Below are 20,885 nucleotides of genomic sequence, written 5' to 3' on the forward strand. Positions count from 1 at the left end.
TTGTGGTAGAGTATAGGTCAGAGCAAAAGTGGATTATAAATACGATTTGAGAGGTGCATGAGCCAGCCCAGAGTACAGAATATATTGGCCTGTGCCATGAAGAACCCTCTCATTTGTCCAGAAATTGGGATGCCTTTTTCAATTTCACTCCCATGCGAATGTGTGCCTCCTCCATTCATTCCTCTGATAATGCTCACTCCTCCTCAGGCATAGATTCTGCTCCCAGAATGATTTCTGCTTCTCCTTTCCTTGCTCTGCACCTACAAACTTCTATCAGAAATGCCCGGGAAAACGGTCTCTCAACCACTGGATATGAGTCCTCTCTTCTCTCAACTAACGTGATCACCAAGAATAGTTCACATTCAGCTCGCAAATATTAATTCCACTCAAATTACTGCCCACAGCAGGGGGCACCAAAACAGCATGTTTACTTTAAGAATTGCAAATAAGGGCAATGATTTTTTTTTTTTACATTGAAGACAAAGCCAAAATAAAAGTTCTTATGATCATTGTCTTGTTTATATTCATCAGATGCCTGGCTAAGGAATTTACTGGAACAAATCCATATTTTCATTCATATTACTAATGGAGAACTCTAACCAAAAAGAGAAGAAGGGAGAGGACACTGGAATATGTCATCTGGAGTGTAGGCAAAGGCTGTAAAATGTGCTTGGGTACTCCTAAATAAAGCAACAACTATTCAAAATTACACAGGAGAGGCAGAAGTGGTGAAGGAGGAGGTAGATGAACAAGAGAGGCCATGAGGAGTTGGTAATTACCAAAGATGACTCATGTGAGGACATGAAGGCTCATTGTTTATTAAGCCTACTTTGTATATGTTTGAAATTTTTAGAATTAAAAGTAAAAATATCTAAAAATAAGACTTTACCAATTTGACATGCAGCAGGAATGATTAGGGTAGGATGCCATGGTGTACCCATGCATGAGGGAGGGTCAGTGATATGGACAGGAGACGGAAATACTGGGTAGAAGAGGGTGGTTTCCCAGCAAGGCCCCACCCTCAAGCCTGGAGACCTGCAGCTGTAAATGGGGACAAGCATTCCTGTTTTCATTCCCAAAAAGTTGTCTTTTGACCCACCATGCCCCCTTTCTTGTACCCATATAAACCCCAAACCCCAGGCTTCAGAGGCAGACAAGCAGGCTAGGAGACAAGCAGAGGGAGGGCAGAACGACGTGGCAGAGAAAAAGAGGAGGAACGTGTGAACCCCGAGAGGAGTTCAGCTGGAGGTGGTCAGAGAAGAGTTCAGTCCCTGGATGGCCAAACTCCAAGGGGAAGATCATCTTCTCACTCCATCCCCCCTTCCAGCTCCCCATCCATCCCACTGAGAGCCACTGCCACCACTCAATAAAACCCCACATTCATCCTTCAAGCCCATGTGTGACCCAATTCTTCCAGGACGCTGGGCAAGAGCTCGGGATACAGAAAGCTGTCACACTGGCCCTCTGCCCTTGCAGAAAGGCAGAGGGTCCACTGAGCTGGTTAACACTCAAGCCGTGTGCAGATGGCAGAACTATCTGCCCACTTGGGCTCCTGCATCTGTCCCTCTGTGTGTTCCCTTTCCCCTCAGGGGTTTGAGCAGTTGCAGCAACTGAAAAGGTGAGCAACACTGCTGTCGCACGTCCTTCCAGGGGGGTCAGGGAACTCTCCTTTTTCACCAGGACGAGCACAGATCTGAAGCAGCAAAGAGCCAGTTGTTTATTACATTGAACAATGTTTCACACTATCACTATAACTGTTCTGTACTTGCAATCTGCTGCATTAAATATTAGCTCTTTCCTCCTAAAGTCAGGAATAATTTGTGTTAGAATAAAATGAATTCTTTAATGAACAACTGTATTTTCAGCTAATTCAAAATAGGAATGAAGGCGTTAAGTACTTCTTTGAAGCACATACCCACATTAAACTAACATCTTTCTACAATAAACCAATATTTTTGATAAAGCTCTGTGCCCAGAAAACATTGACCAGAAAAGCAGGAGCCACTAAAAAATAGGAGCAATTTGAAACAAAGTTAGGAATCCTGTCCTTCTTAAAACAAAAAAGTCTCAAACTTTACAGAGAATGTATTCAAGTTGCATAGTTTACCAAGAACTGAGTTAGAATAAATGATTAAATGCAGAAAAAAAGGAGAAGAGTTATAATGTCCTGTCATTCAAGTGAGACTAGACTTCCTTTATTCGAAATTCAATTTGGTTTTGAATTTTCTCCAGCCTGCTTTATCAGGAGGATGATGTCTCCTTGAACAACTGGAATGGATATGCCCTGAGAAAGGGGAGAGATACAACTGTCTGGTGGCTGTCAGTAAAGCGCCAGAAAAACAGAACAGAAGCAAGTAGAAGAATTTCAGCATCTGCTAAGAACATATAATACATAAGCCAACATGGCATCTTTCTTTAAGACCCAGTACCTTGGGAGGGACAATGACATCACTTCCTGAATCCTCCCAGTTTTCTATTTCCATGCCCTGCTTCCCTCAACATCCAGAGCTGGAAACACCTCCATCCTGCCTCTTCATGCCATGGCCTCCCTGCTCTTCTTCTGCGGGGCCTTTTGTCTCCTGGGAACAGGTGAGTTTGGAACACAGATGGGGAAATCACTGCCTTAAATTTTCCAGGTTCTGAATTAAGCCTATCCTCACAGATTGCAGCACGAGGATATTTACCAGTCTCTGTCTTCAATTTCTGTCTTATTTCCCACAGGGTCCATGGATGCTGATGTTACCCAGACCCCAAGGAATAGGATCACAAAGACAGGAAAGAGGATTATGCTGGAATGTTCTCAGACTAAGGGTCATGATAGAATGTACTGGTATCGACAAGACCCAGGACTGGGCCTACGGTTGATCTATTACTCCTTTGATGTCAAAGATATAAACAAAGGAGAGATCTCTGATGGATACAGTGTCTCTCGACAGGCACAGGCTAAATTCTCCCTGTCCCTAGAGTCTGCCATCCCCAACCAGACAGCTCTTTACTTCTGTGCCACCAGTGATTTGCACAGTGCTTCTTGGCCACCTGCTCTCTACACAGAAAGACAGACACATGGGTGAGTTGTTTGCTCTGAAGGGTACCTGGATGTGGGTTGTGGGATGTGGGGTGTTTAGAGCTTTCAGTGGTCTTAGGTAGTGTGAGCTAAGGGCCACTTTGGATCAATGTCCCCAAGCCATGTGATGACTCTGAAAGCACAGGCTACACTGAATCAATCTCCCCTGTCTATTTATTTTTCCTAGGGAGCTAGACGAATGGTGACCTTTCAAGAGAAGGAACTTGAGCATTTGGCAGAAGCTCATGATTTTCAACAAGAGCATTTCTTATGAGCTGAATACAATGCAGTTTTTATAGTCCTTTTGCCATTATCTCCACCCACTTTGCAACAACCCACACTTTGTTCTGTTCCCACTGACAGCTCCTTTATCCTGACTAACCTTTCTCTGCCCCAGTTCTTCCAAGCTCAGCTCCACCATTTAGCTCTATAATTGATTGCCTTTCTACTAAAAACAAAATAACTAGCTTGTTTTCTAAAACTTCACTGTAAGTAAATTTAATTGTCATTAAATCTGACTCAGAAGTTAAAGTTCAAGTAACAGAGACTGTGATTTACAAAAGTAATTTTTCATCTACTACCCCACACTTTGATCTCTGCTGAGATTCATTTTAACCTGCAGGTGCAGATAGACTTGCATTATTATCTGGATGTACTGAATTTCAAAAAATAAAATTCCCTGTCCCCAGTATGAGGTCAAAGCTAGGAGCTTGGAAGTGCCCCTTGTTTCCAGGCACTAGAACAATTCCCTGGTTCCCCTGCTGTGGGGATTCTTTTAGGAGCCAGTGAGGCCCAGGCACAAAAATAATTGATCTAGGACTGCCAGAGCTTGATGTAAAAGTCTTCCTGAGAATCAAGTTCATGTCTTCCTCATGGATTTTGTCTTCTTGTCCCATAAGCCTCAATTATTTCAGCAAATGAATCCACGGGACTTGGTGACTGTTCAGAAATGAAGAATCCAACTTGTTCCCTTTTCTACCTGTTCTCATGTGTAAAGCATGTTACTTTTAGGGATTCTTTCTCATTTGCTTTCCATTTAAAAAACAGGTTTCTCCAGAGTTTTGTTTCCTGCTTTCTAGGCACACCTCATCAAGTCTTATCAGCAATAATAATTCTTCCCTTACAAGCTATTAACTGTCCCAGTTAATTGTCTCCTGGACATTTCTGATAGATTTCCCCAGGATTTTTCCTTCTGCCCTCCTTTTTCCTCAGTACACATGTCTTTCTTCAACCTTCCCATTCATTGTCATGACAACTTCTTTCATAGGTTCCTGCCTGGCAAATTCAACTATCTACTGGACACTTGAAGCTGGATGCTCCCTAGGCAATTCAAACTCAGTTTATCCCTGAAATGAACTGTCTCTCCATCCTTGCACTTGCCCATTTTGGCCACACACTGTATTTCTATCTCAGTGATTAGAACAGCCATTCTAGGTTCCTCATTTTTGCTATGCCTCATATTAAATCAGTTTCTAAATCTATTACTTGTATATCACACATTGTCATAGTTTGTGTTCTCCAAAAGCAGATTTTGAGAGGGAAATTAGTGTGCGGGAAGGTTTGTGGAAACTGCCCTCGCAGTCCACGTGGGCAGAGGGAAATGGGGCAGAGGGAGAAGTTGGGCTTTGCTGTATCCTCAACAAAGTCCTTCACTCACCCCACAGGGAGCTCTGAGTCTGGATGGTCCTTTAGCGCCATCCCAGGGTGAGATGGCAGGTCTTATTCCCACTTTCCTTGTAACCATGTCATTATATGTGAGTTGCTCTGAGAAGCACTCATGAATTTGATGGGGAGGAAGTGTCTGTTTAGAACAAGGCCATTCACAGAGAGATGTCGGCATCACAGTTTCTAATATACACATATTTATCTGATTCAGTTACCCCTCTCCCTCCTCATTGCTTCTACCTCAGTGCAGACCCTCGTCATTCGTTGCCTAGAAATAAATGCAATGCCCTCTCCCTGGCTTACTAGCTTCTTACCCCTTTCCCTTACCCTATTTCTCACATTGCCACCAGCATGACCACATATGACATTCCTCACACAACACACAAAGCCCTTCGGAAACGGTTCTCCAACTAAACATCTGGCCAAATTGGCCGAATTCACTCCAGCACTTTAGACTGTAGCTGAACTGAACTTTTTATATTTCCCTGAATATACCAGGCTGAATTGCATAGGTGTACCTTTGCCAGAGCTCTTTCCTTCATCTGAAATGAGCTTCTTTATTCCTTTTTTGTCAAAACTAATTTTTTTATTTCAACTTTTATTACAGATTAGTGGGCACATGTTGTGCAGGTTTGTTACATGGGTAAATTGCGTGATGCTGAGACTTCAGGTCCCAACAAACTCATCACCCAGGCCATAAGCATAGAATCCAACAGGTGATTGTTCAGCCCATGCCCTGCTCCCTCCTTCCCCCATCTAGTGAGCCCCAGTGTCTATGGTTTCTATCTTTACAATCATGTGTATTCAATGTTTAGCTCCCACTTAAAAGAACATACAGTATTTGATTTTCTGTTCTTGCATTAATTGCTTAAGATAATGTCCTCCAGCTCCATCCATGTTGCATAAAGGGAATGATTTTGTTCTTTTATGGCTGCATGGTATTCCATGGTGTATATGTACCACATTTTCTTTATCCAGTTCACTGTTAATGGGTGCTTACGTTGATTCAATGTCCTTGCTATTGTGTATAGTGCTGCAATGAACATAATGGGTACATGTGTCTTTATGACAGAATAAATTATTTCCCTTTGGGTATATATCCAGTAGTGGGATTGCTGGGTCAAATGGTAGCTCCATTTTAAGTTCTTTGAGAAATCTCCAAACTGCTTTACACAGTGGCTGAACTGGTTTGCATTCCCACTAACAGTGTATAAGTGTTCCTTTTCTTCTGCAGCCTCACCAACATCTATTGTTTGAAATAAATCTTGAGTGCCTGGCTAATCCTCACATATCCTTTAATTCTCAGATCAAAGATAAGCTTATCTATAACAGTTTTTCCAACGTCTGTAGACAAAGATTCAGCTTTTCTCTTGTGTGTGATAGTTTATGCATTTCAAAGTTATCATAGTTGTTATGTCCCTTCATATTTCTTTTCTTTAACTTTATTTTGGGTTCATGGGGACATGTACAGGTTTGTTATAATAAACAGTTATATGCAAAACTGTGATGCTGATCTCATTCTTTTTACGGCTGCATAGTATTCCGTGATGTATATGTACTATATTTTCTTCATCCAGCTTACTGTTGGCAGCCTTTTAGGTTGATTCCATGTGTTTGCTATTGTGAATAGTGCTGCAATGAACATCTGTGTGCATGTGTCTTTATGATAGAATGATTTCTATTCTTTTGGGTATATGCACAATAATGGGATTGCTGGGTCAAATGGAAGTTCTGTTTTCAGTTCTTTGAGGAATCACCATACTGCTTTCCATGATGGCTGAACTAATTTACACTCTCACCAGCAGCATATAAGCAATCCCTTTTCTCAGCAGCCTTGTAAGGATCTGTTATTTTTTGACTTCTGATAATAACCATTCTGCCTGGTGTGAGATGGTATCTCATTGTAGTTTTGATTTGCATTTCTCTAATGATTAGTGATGTTGAGCATTTTTTCATATGCGTGTTGATCACATGTATACCTTTTGCTGAAAACTGTCTGTTCATGCCCTTTGCCCACTTTTTAATGGGGTTATCTGTTTTCTGCTTGTAAGTTTAAGTTCCTTATAGATTCTGGATATTAGACCTTTGATGCATATATAGTCTGCAAATATTTTCTCCCATTCTGTAGTTTGTCTATTTACTCTGTTGATAGTTTCATTTGCTGTGCAGGAGCTCTTTAATTAGGTCTCATTTGTCAATTTTTGATTTTGTTGAAATTGCTTTTGGTATCTTCATCATGAAATCTTTGCCAAGTCATATGATTAGGATGGTATAATATTTCCTAGGTTATCTTCCAGGGGCTTTATAGCTTTAGGTTTATATTTAAGTCTTTAATCCATCTTGGGTTCATTTGTGTATATGGTATAAGGAAGGGATCTAGTTCAATCTTTTGCATATGGCTAGCCAGTTATCCCCAGCACCATGTGTTGAATAAGGATTTCTTTCCCCATTGCTTGTTCTTGTCAGCTTTGTCAAAGACCAGATGGCTGTAGGTATGTGGCATTATTTCCTGGCTGTCTATTCTATCCCATTGGTCTATATCTGTTTTTGTACAGTACACCATGCTGTTTTAGTTACTGTACCCTTGCAGTGTAGGGTAAAGTTGGGTAACATGATGCCTCTAGCTTTGTTCTTTTTGCTTAGGATTGCCTTGGCTATTCGGGCTTTTTGGTTCCATATGAATTTTAAAATACTGTTTTTTCTAATTCTGTGAAAAACATCATTAGTAGTTTGATAGGAATATTAGGTTGGTGCAAATGTATTTGCAGTTTTTGCATTGTTGAAATTTGCCATTTGGTATTGCAATACATTCTTAAGTAAATGTGGTTATGTTATACATCGTTTTAATGCACATTTTCACTTTATGTTTTTTGCTAATTACTTATTACTTGCTACTTATTTGGTATTTATTTTAGACTATCCACATGGTGTCAGACAAAAAGCAGATTTGAGTGATTTTCTTATTCAAGTTCAAACTGAGTTATGAAGTGGCAGAGATAACTCGCAACATCAGCAACGCATCTGGCCCAGGAACTGCTAATGAACATACAGTGCAGTGTTGGTTCCAGAAGTTTTTCAAAGGAGACGAGAGCCCTGAAGATGCAGAGTATAGTGGCAGGTGATCAGAAGTTGACAATCACCAGTTGAGAGCAATCATCGAAACTGATCCTCTTACAACTAGGCGAGAAGTTGTCAAAGAACTCGAGGTTGACCATTCTACAGTTGTTCAGCATTTGAAACAAATTGGAACGGTGAAAAAGCTCGATAAGTGGGTGCCTCATGAAGTGAGCAAAACTTTTTTTAAATTGTCATTGTAAAGTGTCATCTCTTATTCTATGCAATAACAACGAACCATTTCTTGATCAGATTGTGACATGGAATGAAAGTGGATTTTATATGACAACTGCCGACAATCATCTCAATGGTTGGCCCGAGAAACTCCAAAGCACTTCCCAAAGCCAAACTCGCACCAAAAAAAGGTCATGGTTGTGGGCGGCAAGCCTCCCAGGTGCCGAGGCAAGAGACCGAGGACACGAGCTGCTCCAGTATAATAAAATATAAAATAAGAATAGTTATATCAGATATGGATCTTAGATATGATTATATATGAATATTATTAATCATTAGTTTGTAGCAATTATTCTTTATTCCCATATTATAATAATCCTCGCTCTATAATCATAACCTAGGAAAAACCAGGCTATACAGAGATAGGAGCTGAGGAGACATAGTGAGAAGTGACCAGAAGAGAGTGCGAGCCTTCTGTTATGCCCGGACAGGGCCATCAGAGGGCTCCTTGGTCTAGTGGTAGTGTTAGCCTCAAGGAAAAACACCCGCTACTTAGCGGACCAGGAAAGGGAGTCTCCCTTTCCCTGGGGGAGTTTAGAGAAGACTCTACTCCTCCACCTCTTGCGGAAGGCCTAACATCATTCAGGCCCGCCCACGGTTATCCAGAGGCCTAACCGTCTCCCTGTGACGCTGTGCTTCAGTGGTCACGCTCCTAGTCCACCTTCATGTTCCATCTTGTACACCTGGCTCTGCCGTTTAGTTAGCAGTAGCAAATTAGTGAAAGTACTAAAAGTCTCTGATAAGCAGAATAATAGTGTAAGCTGTTTCCTTCTCCTCTCTCTCTCTGCCTCGGCTGCCAGGCAGGAAAGGGCCCCCTGTCCAGTGGACATATGACCCATGTGGCCTTACCTATCATTGGAGATGGCTCACACTCCCTATCCTGCCCCTTTGTCTTGTATCCAATAAATATCAGCGCAGCCTGGCATTCGGGGCCACTACCGGTCTCTGCGTCTTGGTGGTAGTGGTCCCCCGGGCCCAGCTGTCTTTTCTTTTATCTCTTTGTGTTGTGTCTTTATTTCTACGCTCTCTCATCTCTGCACACAAGGAGAAAACCCGCCAACCCTGTGGGGCCGGACCCTACACGTGGTCACTCTCTGGTGGTCTGCTGCCAGTGTGATCCACCACAGCTTTCTGAATCCTGGCAAAACCATTACATCTGAGAAGTATCTTCAGCAAATTGATAAGATGCACCAAAAACTGCAATGCCTGCACCTGGCATTGGTCAACAGAAAGGGCCCAACTCTTGTCCACAACAACATCTGACCGCAGGTTGCACAACCAATGCTTCAAAAGTTGAATAAATTGGGCTACAAACTTTTGCATCATCTTCCATATTCACCTGACCTCTCACCAGCCACCACTTCTTTAAGCATCTTGTCAACTTTTTGCAGGGAAAATGCTTCCACAGCCAGCAAGATGCAGAAAATGCTTTCCAAGAGTTCATTGAATTCCAAAGCATAGATTTTTATGCTACAAGAATAAACAAACTTATTTCTCATTGGCAAAAATGTGTTGATTGTAATGGTTCCTATTTTGATTAATAAAGATGTGCTTGAGCCTAGTTATGATTTAAAATTCACCAAAACTGCAATTACTTTTGCACCAACTTAATACCATCGAATCTACATTGCTTTGGCCAGTAAGGCCATTTTAGTGATATTGATTCTTCCTACCCATGTGCATAGAATGTTTTTCTATTTGTTTTTGTCATCTCTGATTTCTTTGAGCAGTGTTTTGTAATTCCTGTTGTAGAGATCTTTCACTTCTCTGGTCAGCTGTATTCCTAGATATTTGTTGTGTGTGGCAATTATGAATGGAATTACATTCCTGATTTGGCTCTTAGCTTGTATGTTTTTAGTGTATTGGAATGTCACTTTTTTAATGCTGATTTTGTATTTTAAAACTGCTGAAGTTGTTTATCAGATCAAGCAGCTTTTGGGCAGAGACTATGGGGTTTTCTAGATATAGAATCATGTCATCTGCAAATAGGGATAGTTTGACTTTCTCTCTTCCTATTTGGATGTCTATTTCTTCCTTCTGCCTGATTGCCCTGACCAGGACTCCCAGTACTATGTTGAATAGGAGTGGCAAAAGAGGGTATCTTTGTCTTGTGCTGGTTTTCTTTTTATACTGGCTCTTCACAAGGCTATATATATTCTTTAGTTAAGAGTAGACATCTCATTGGACCAGTGACTATCACCCTATTAATCAGTCGTGGGAGCACTGCCATGCATTTGGTATTTTAACTTTCAGGTATGCTACCACATCACAGAAGGCCTGGTCCCCTCCCCATCACCTGCAGCCGGACTTGTCTTTGATTCCTACCAATCACCTATATTAATTGTGCCTAAATTCAATATTCCGACACGGCATAACTACCCTAAGGTGCTAATTAGTTCATGCTTGAAGGACATAACAGTAATTAACAGACAAACACATACAACCGCTCCCCTTATCGGACTTTTAAAATGAAAATCTGCAACCCCCCCCCTCCCCCATCTCTGACTTCATCAACCCAGGAAAAAAGACACCTTGCCAAACTTCAAAAACAAGTAAGCCTTAATTCAACTCTGCCAGAGCCCAAAATATTTGTATTCTAGCTTTGGGTATCCCCAACAGCTACCCCTCAACTAATGCAAATTTTTTTAGGAAACTAACCCCCCGCCAATCTAATTCTACTTTTACAACAATTATATCTAATACGCACGCCCATCCATTATTAAGCCCATATCCTAAATTTACACACCCCGAAAGGCATCATCTGTCACCTTGTACTACACCAACCACTCGCCAGTACTAAAATCTACTCCACCAATTCCTGCTAACTCAACTTTAAATCCCCGAACCCTACAACTGTGCATATTGCCTGTATCTTCTTCTATACTCCAATTTTGCACTTAACATATATACAGTTAATGTAGCTTAATTATTTAAAGCAAGACATTGAAAATGTCTAGATGGGCTTATACAGCCCCATAAACAGACAGGCTTCGTCCTGGCCTTTCTATTAACTCTTAGTAAGATTACACATACAAGCATCCCCATCCCAGTGAAAGTACATCTAAATCACCTTGATCAAAAGGAGTAAGTATCAAGCACGCACAAACGCAGCTCAAAACACTTTGCTCAGCCAAACTTCCACGGGAAACAACAGTGATAGACCTTTAGCAATAAAGAAAAGTTTAACTAAACTATACTAATATCCAGGGTTGCTTAATTTCATGCCAGCCACCGCAGCCATACAATTAACCTGAGCTAATAGAACTCAGCATAAAGAGTGTTTTAGGTCTATCCTTAATAAAGCTAAGCTTCATCTCAGTTGTATAAAACCCTAGCTGAAATAAAATAAACTACGAAGGAGGCTTTAATACTTCTGAAGACACAATAGCTAAGACCCAAACTGGGATTAGATACCCCACTAGGCTTAGCCCTAAACTCCAATAGTTAAATCAACAAAACTATTCCCCAGAACGCTACAAGCAATAGCTTAAAACTCAAAGGACTTGGCAGTGCTTTATATCCCTCTAGAGGAGCCTGTTCTATAATGGATAAACCCCAATTTACCTCACCACCTCTTGCTCAGCCTATATACCATCATCTTCAGCAAACCCTAGTAAAAGTCACAAAGTAAGCACAAGTATCTACATAAAAACATTAAGTCAAGGTGTAGCCCATGAGTTGGTAAGAAATGGGCTACATTTTCTACACCCAGAACATCTCACAACCCTTATGAAATCTAAGGGCTCAAGGAGGATTCAGCAGTATACTAAGAGCAGAGTGCTTAATTGGATGAGGCCATAAAGCACGCACACAATGCCCGTCACCCTCCTCAAGTATCACTTTAGAGATTAGTTTAACTAAAACCCCTACATATTTATATAGAGGAGACAAGTCGTAACATGGTAAGTGTACTGGAAAGTGCACTTGGATGAACCAAGGTGTAGCTTAACACAAAGCATCTGGCTTACACCCAGATTTCACCATAATTTGACCACCTTGTGCCAACTCTAGCCCTAAACTTAACTAATAGTACTACCAAATAACCTTAATCAAACCATTTACCCAAACAAAAGTATAGGCGAAAGAAATTTTACCCTGGCACAGTGGACATAGTACTGCAAGGTAAAGATGAAAAAGTTAACCAAGAATAAAATAGCAAGGATAGACCCTTATACCTTCTGTGTAATGAATTAACTAGAAATAACTTTACATAGAGAACCAAAGCCAAGGCCCCCGAAACCAGACGAGCTACCCAAGAACAGCTAAAAGAACACACCCATCTATGTAGTAATATAGTGGGGAGATTCATGAGTAGTGGTGATAAGCCTACTGAGCCTAGTGATAGCTGGTTGTCCAAGATAGAATCTTAGTTCAACTTTAAATTTACCTACAGGAACACTTAATCCCCCTGTAAATTTAACTGTTAGTCTAAAGAGGGACAGCTCTTTAGACATTAGGAAACAACCTTCATGTAGAGAGTAAAAAACATTATCCCCATAGTTGGCCCGAAAGCAGCCATCAATTAAGAAAGCGTTCAAGCTCAACATCCAACCACTCTAAATTCTAATCACACCACTGAACTCCTAATACCACATTGGACTAATCTATTACTTTGTAGATGCAATAATATTAATATAAGTAACATGAAATATTCTCCACTGCTTAAGCCTACATCAGCCCAGAATAACCCACTGACAAATTAACAGCCTAATATTAATAAACAACTCAACAAATTTATTATTACCTGTACTGTTAATCCAACACAGGCATGCTCTAAGGAAAGGTTAAAAAAATTAAAAGGAACTTGGCAAAATTTACCCTGCCTGTTTACCAAAAACATCACCTCTAGCATTATTAGTATTAGAGGCACCATCTGCCAGTGACATATGTTCAACGGCCACAGTACCCTGACCATGCAAAGGTAGCATAATCACTTGTTCCTTAAATAGGGACTTGTATGAATGACCCCATGAGGGTTCAGCTGTCCCTTACTTCCAACCAGTGAAACTGACCTGCCTGTGAAGAGGCGAACATGAATAAACAAGACGAGAAGATCCTATGGAGCTTTAATTTATTAATGCAAACAAAGCTCAGATAAGCCCACAGGCCTTAAACTACTGTCCCTGTATTAAATATTTTGGTTGGGGTGACCTCGGAGCATAACTTAACCTCCGAGCAACCTATGCTAAGACTAAACAAGTTTAAGCGAATTACTATACATATATTGACCCAATAATTTGATCAACGGAACAAGTTACCCTAGGGATAACAGCGCAATCCTATTCTAGAGTCCATATTGACAATAGGGTTTACGACCTCGATGTTGGATCAGGACATCTTAATGGTGTAGCTGCTATCAAGGGTTCGTTTGTTCAATGATTAAAGTCCTACGTGGTCTGAGTTCAGACCGGAGCAAGCCAGGTCTGGTACATGTGTATTTAAGTCCTCCACACCTCCCATCTATAAGTCTTTTTAAAACAAAGAAAATATGTTTGGTTAAGAGAAGGCTGGAAATGAGAGAGGGAGTTTTACTGGACAAAAAATGTATAGAGACTTATGTAACAATTATTATCTGATATTAATATCTGATGGTAATACATAATTGATTGAGAACTAGGGTGAAGTGACATAATCCCAAACATACACGGGAGAATGTTCGGGGAAATCAAAGCTGTTTTTCTTAATGGAATCTGAGTCCTGAGAAAGAAGACATGCAAAGGAGGATGCAAATATATGAAAATATATGAAATATTTGTTGTTTTAATTGTTAACACAAATTTATATACTCATATATTTAAGTGAGTCTAATTAGAATATTTAATAAGTTAAGTTTATGTCTGGAGTCCTAGTTTTAGTATTACAGGCAAAGAAGCAGAGTTAGAAGGAAGGAGGGGAATGAATTATGCATGCTGTATTTGAGGGCCTTTGGAACTTCCGAATGCTGGTAGAGTACACAGTTGGCACTCTGTATCAATGGGGTCCTCATTTGCAGATTTAGTCAACCTCAGATGAAAAATATATTTTAAAAATTACAAAATAACAACACAACAAAAAAAATACAAAATCTAAAACACTGAGGTATACCAACTATTTACATGGCATTTACATTGTATTAGCTATTATAAGTAATCTAGAGTTGATTTAAAGTATACAGGAGGATGTGCCTAGGTTATATGCAAATACTATGCCATTTTATATAAGAGATTTAAGCATCAGTGGATTTAAACTAATCCCCCATGAATACTGAGGGACCACTGGGTTGAGAACATGGTGCTGAAGCTCATAAAAAGCCCTTGCTGTGGGATTCTGACATAAGACACTGCATAAAAGCTCAAGACACATGCCCTATAGTCAGTGTCTGTGATTCTCTGGAATCAAACTCTATTCTGTGAAAACAGGAACCGTGATGGTACAGGCTATTCTTGGCAATGGAAAATGAAACCTCAGAGGTAATCCTACTTCCATGTGGTCCCAGAGCCCTGAGCTAGGAGATGTTTATCACTATTTGGGAAACCAGAACCCTCAGGCTTTCTCCCTTCTGCCTCGCCTGAAGACAGGTAAGTCCTTTGCCATAATATGAAGTCTTAATTTAGCATCGCCACATTCTGGTTCCAGATCTTTCCCTCCTGGCTGAATATTAAGACTGCATTTTGTCTCTTGTCTTTCTTGGTATCTCTTCCCTATGCAAACTTCATGGATACTGGAAAGACTACAAAATCCTGAAAATCAAGAAGCCTCCGTTGAGAAAGGGTGTTTTACTAGAACAAAAATGTATAGAGATATATACAAAAATTATATATAATAATGTCTGTCTCTGTAATTATTCACACTTAGCAATTCCCAGCACCTTCTCCAGAGGACTTCCCTAACTAAACAAGAAAGGTAGTCTTTGGGGAAAGTGTTTTCATCAATAAAAGGCAAGCTATGTGTGAGTTATTCCTGCACTGGGCAGCAAGGAGTGGGTAGTTACCTCTGCCTTCGAGTACCCCTTCATTTGACTAGGACCTGAGACTCTCTCATATCTACTTCCAAGCCCAGGTTGAGCACTTCTTTTCTTTCCTTTCTTTAGTTGCTCCTACTGTGAGGTATAGATTTTACATCCAGTCACTGCTGAAGACTTTCATCAACTCATCACTCATCCTTCAGTCATCTCACACTGAGAACAACTGGGAGCCTCCCGTTTTCCTGTTTCTTTAAAATTTGTCAGAATCTCCCCAAACCTCTAACACCTTTTTTTCAGCAGGGGGCAGTAAAATTCAATTTATTTTTTCTGTTCTCAGCACTTACTATTAAGACCAGATTTCATAGTAAAGTCTAAGGCCAAATCTCATTAATGATTTTAATGGTTACTTTTGTCTTAAAGGAGCCCCTGATAGGACAAGAGCATTTCAGGGTTTGGTAAATCAAAACTGTTATATTCCTTCATGACACATGACAGAGGAAGAGTAAGCAGGGGCCCACATGTGTTACATGTAAATACATACAGACTTGAAGACATGGTGTTCAAATAGTAGAGATATAATAGTAAAAACCCAAAGCCTATGTCAGCATCATGTGAACAAAAATTTTAGTAAATACCAACTGTAGATCTTAGTGAACTAGGGCAAAGGAAGTGGACAACACTGGGAGAAATTCTGGGATTAATCTTTGTATCTCACAATCAAAACCAAAGACTTTTCTGTTAAGAAGAAATGGGGGAAAGGGCAGAGGGAGAATGGCACTTGGTTTAGACATTGTTTACTGCAGCAGCACCCAAACCATTTGTAGCAGTATTACCAAAGCATGTATTGGATTGTATTTTCTGTTCTGTCATGATTGATAGTGCAATTAAAGGCAGATGGACTAAAATCATCCTAGGCAAAGGCTAAGTTGATAAAGCTGATAAAGCCTGAACACCAAGTCAGTGAAAAATGAGACTGAGAAAGTTATTATCACACAATAATAACACCATTCTGAGGACTCAGTGAATTCCAGTTACTGCTCCAAGCTCTTTACATGTGTCTATATAAATAGATTGCCCCGTTTAATGCTCACAAGTTCTCCTGCTCCTTGTCTGATCAAGCCACGCTGTTCACTGGTTCCCTCTTCTGCATGTTCTTCTCTCTTGGGTTTGCAGAGTTCATTCCTGTTCATCCTTCAGAACTCAACTCAAATGCCACTTCCTTTCCCAACCTTTTTAATTAGGTAAAATCTTGCTATTACAGGCATTCAAAGCTATGTAGTTTTTATGTTCATAGCTTACAAAACAGTTGCAATTGAATGTTTTGTAAGAATATTAAAGACTTGAGTTAAGATAAGCAAAGCATCAAGCCTACTTTGGATGAGGGAAGTCAACAAAAATATTACTCATTTGATGGGTTAAAAGGATATAGATGAAACTGTTTCAACAGGATGGCTGTGGGACCCAGGAAGTTTGCAGGGGCTGTGTCATCACACACACACAATGACATTATCAAGAGCCCATCCTGCTTCCCCACTACTGGGAGACATCCTCTCTAGCCCCAACTGTGCCATGACTATCAGGCTCCTCTGCTACGTGGGCTTTTATTTTCTGGGGGCAGGTAAGTCATAGACACAGTTCATTCCAAAATCTAGAAGGAATACTTCCTCTGTGTTGGGTTTGTGCCTGGCTCAGCATCAAAGTCCATCGTGAACTCTGTTACCAATTTTTGTCTCTTCCCATAGGCCTCATGGAAGCTGACATCTACCAGACCCCAAGATACCTTGTTATAGGGACAGGAAAGAAGATCACTCTGGAATGTTCTCAAACCATGGGCCATGACAAAATGTACTGGTATCAACAAGATCCAGGAATGGAACTACACCTCATCCACTATTCCTATGGAGTTAATTCCACAGAGAAGGGAGATCTTTCCTCTGAGTCAACAGTCTCCAGAATAAGGACGGAGCATTTTCCCCTGACCCTGGAGTCTGCCAGGCCCTCACATACCTCTCAGTACCTCTGTGCCAGCAGTGAATACACAGTGCTACATGGATACCGACACTCCGCACAGAAAGGGTCGCCTCTAATGTGAGGACATCTTGCCTCCAGAAACCTCATCTTAAACTACAGAAACCCCTACAAATCTTCCCAGACTCCTCAGCCTTGAGGGACCAGTGTGCTTTAAGTAACAGTCTGGACTAAAGACTATCTCTGGCTCAGTCTCTAACAAGCTGAGAAATGACCCAGCCCCACAGTCATCCTAGCTGACTTCTTCCTTGCATCTAGTTGTTGTTGTTCAATTGAGCTTGCACAAATTTTATCCTTCAAGATAAATGTGATAATATTTGACAGTTACCTTATGGCTAGCTGAAGAAAGTCTTTGTCAGCTAAGAAACAGGAAAAGGATCCTTTGACTTTCTACACAGGCTGTCTTTATCTCTGGTTCATGGTTTCTTCCTCATGTTAAACTTGTTCCTTCATACACAGCCACACAAAATCCCTGCCCTTTCCTGACCCCAGTCCTGCACCTGACGGCTTCAGTTCCTCAATCTATGACTTTGAACTTAGAATAAAATTTTATTTTCACTTGAAATAAGTGATTAATGATTATTTTCACTAATATCCCTCTAAATAAATGTAATTTTAGCTATATCTGCATGAGGCCTAAGGAAAAGAAAAGGCTCCAGCTTTGGCAAAGAATAGTCTTTAACAATGTCCCTGGATTCAGCCCTAAATCTCTTTGGAGACTACCCTTAACATTGGAAGACTATCCCACGGCTAGGTGATTCTTCTGTCTTGGATATGCTGAATCTCAGGGAAGTGTTCTCTATCCACATGAGATCACAACTGGGACCCTGAATAGATTTATTTTTCACAGAAGTATAGACTGCTGTGGGGCCCTGGGTGCTGAGCTCAGATGTGAAATCTCTGTTTTGAGGTTACCAAAAAGTAAAGTCACAGAGTCTCTGTCCTGGTTTTGCCTCCTTAAAAAGTAGCTTTAATATGTTAGAAAAGAATCTAGAAAACATCATACATATTTTATTGTAAAAGTCATTTCTTATTCATTCTTCTTTTCTGTTTGTTTTCTACAACACTAGCCATTCCTCACTCTTCTTTGTGGGCTCTTTCTATTCTCATTTTCCTTATTTTGACCTTATTTCTGGACTTTTTGTTCTTTTCCTCTTAACCTATACATACATCTTAGACAATATCATCCAATCTATTACTTGAAGCATATGTCTCATTAGTTTCAAACTTATTCTCTAGCTTCCTACTAGATATTTCCACCTCTATATTTCATAGTCTCCTCAACTCAACTTGTCCCCAACAGAGTTCATCATCCTCCCAATAGCATATCCTCTTTTGGAGACACCATCATCTTGGGTGGCTCATCTCCAATGGTCAGGTGTCCTTAGCAAACACCTAGAAGATTAAAAACCCCTCCTCACTGAACTCTTAGCCTCGTGCCTTACCCTTCTGGCCTTCTTGCAAAAGTGATATGCATCAGAGAGTTGGCCCTCTGTATTCATGAGTTCCACATCCCTGGATTCAACCAACCACAGATCAAAAATAATTTTTTCAAAAATTGTGTCTATACTGAACACATACAGACTTTTTTCATTGTCACTATTCTAAACAATACAGTATAACAACTATTTACATAACATTGCATTGTATTTGGTACTATGAATTATTTACAGATGACTTAAAGTATATGGAAGTATATGCATAGATTATATGTAAATACTATACCATTTTTTATCAGGGACTTGGGCATTTGTAGATTTTGTTATCCTTGGGAGGTCTTGGAACCAATTCACCAAGACACTGAGGGATAACTGTAGACAAATATGATCATGCTACTGGATCCCTTCACCATTTCTCCATGCTTCTCCCTCATATTCAAGATAAAATTTAAATTTCTTCACCTGGCTTAATGGTATTTTGTGATCTGGACTCCAGAAATTAGCTTATCTTGAACACCTTATCCTAGTTATTTTTCATCCTGGCAATCCTGAATTTCTGACCATTTTCTATAGTCCATGTTCTCTTACCCATCTGAGACCCTGTACCCACTGTCTCTCTATCTCTGAAGTCCGCACTTCTTGTCTACAGGGCTGACTCCTACTCCAGCATCTCATTAATCACTATGCTAACACAAGAAGTCTTCATCTGCTTCAGTTCTCAAAAGAAGTGAAAAGCAGACACTTCTCAAAAGAAGACATTTATGCAGCCAACAGACACATGAAAAAATGCTCATCATCACTGGTCATCAGAGAAATGCAAATCAAAACCACAATGAGATATCATCTCACACCAGTTAGAATGGCAATCATTAAAAAGTCAGGAAACAAGAGATGCTGGAGAGGATGTGGAGAAATAGGAACAATTTTACATTGTTGGTGGGAATGTAAACTAGTTCAACAATTGTGGAAGACAGTATGGCGATTCCTTAAGGATCTAGAACGGGAAATACCATTTGAACCAGTGATCCCATTACTGGGTATATACCCAAAGGATTACAAATCATGCTACTATAAAGACACATGCACACATATGTTTATTGCAGCACTATTCACAATAGCAAAGACTTGGAACCAACCCAAATGTCCATCAATAATAGACTGGATTAAGAAAATGTGGCACATATACACCATGGAATACTATGCAGCAATAAAAAAGGATGAGTTCATGTCCTTTGTAGGGACATGGATGTAGCTGGAAACCATCATTCTGAGCAAACTATCACAAGGACAGAAAACCAAACACGGTATGTTCTCACTCATAGGTGGGAACTGAACAATGAGAACACTTGGACACAGGGCAGGGAACATCACACACTGGGGCCTGTCGTGGGGTGGGGGGAGTGGGGAGGGATAGCATTAAGAGAAATACCTAATGTAAATGATGAGTTAATGGGTGCAGCAAACCAACATGGCACATGTATACATATGTAATAAACTTGCATGTTGTGCATATGTACCCTAGAACTTAAAGTATAATAATAAAATAAAAATAAATAAATATTTGTGAAGTTATAAACTTTTATTTGCAAGGTATCTAGAAGTGGAATTACTGAGTCACAGGGTAAGGGTATAATAAATTAAAAACAAAAACAAAACTTGTAAAATGTTTTCAGAATTGGCTATTTCATTTTACATTTCTGTCATCAATGTGTGAGGTTCCAGTTTTTTCACATCCTCTCCAACACTTGGTCTTTTTTAATAATCATCATTCTGGAAAACGTGTAGTGTCATCTCACTGTGGATTTTAAATTTTGTTTCTCTAATAACTAATGATATTGAGCATCTTTTTATTTGCTTATTGGTTATTCCTATATGACCTTTGATGACGTACCTATTCAAATCCTTTACTCATTTTAATTGGATGGTTTGTCTTTTTATTTACTGAGTTTTAACTGTCCCTTATCAGATATATGATTTTCAAAACTTTTTTTCTTGCTCTATGATTTGTCTTCTCATTTTCTTAACAGGTGACTTTGAAGATAAACCATTTTTTATTTTGATGAGGTCCAATTTTTCAATTTATCTTTTATGAATTATGCTTTTCCTGTTACTTCTAAGAAATAACTAAGCCAAAGTCATAATTTTTTTTTCTGTCTTCTTCTAGAAGTTTCATAGTCTTTCAGCTGGGTGTGGTGGCTCATGCCTGTAATCCCAGCACTTTGGGAGGCCAAGGAGGGTGAATCACGAGGTCAGGAGATCGAGACCATCCTGGCTAACATGGTGAAACCCTGTCTCTACTAAAGATACAACAAAAATTAGCCCGGCGTGGTGGCGGCCACCTGTAGTCCCAGCTACTGGGGAGGCTGAGACAGGAGAATGGTGTGAACCCGGCAGGTGG

General features: G+C 40.1%; 1 gene segment (V, D, J or C); it reads left to right on the forward strand.

Annotated features, from left to right (window-relative positions):
* Positions 1-2,499: 2,499 nt before the first annotated feature.
* LOC117981139 (T cell receptor beta variable 24-1-like) lies at positions 2,500-20,241 on the forward strand. The segment is given in 3 exon segments: positions 2,500-2,589; positions 2,722-3,067; positions 16,763-20,241. Coding segments are annotated over 3 exon segments (411 nt in total).
* Positions 20,242-20,885: the final 644 nt, after the last annotated feature.

The sequence above is a fragment of the Pan paniscus genome, chromosome 6 (assembly GCF_029289425.2).
Source record: "Pan paniscus chromosome 6, NHGRI_mPanPan1-v2.0_pri, whole genome shotgun sequence".
NCBI lineage: Eukaryota > Metazoa > Chordata > Mammalia > Primates > Hominidae > Pan > Pan paniscus.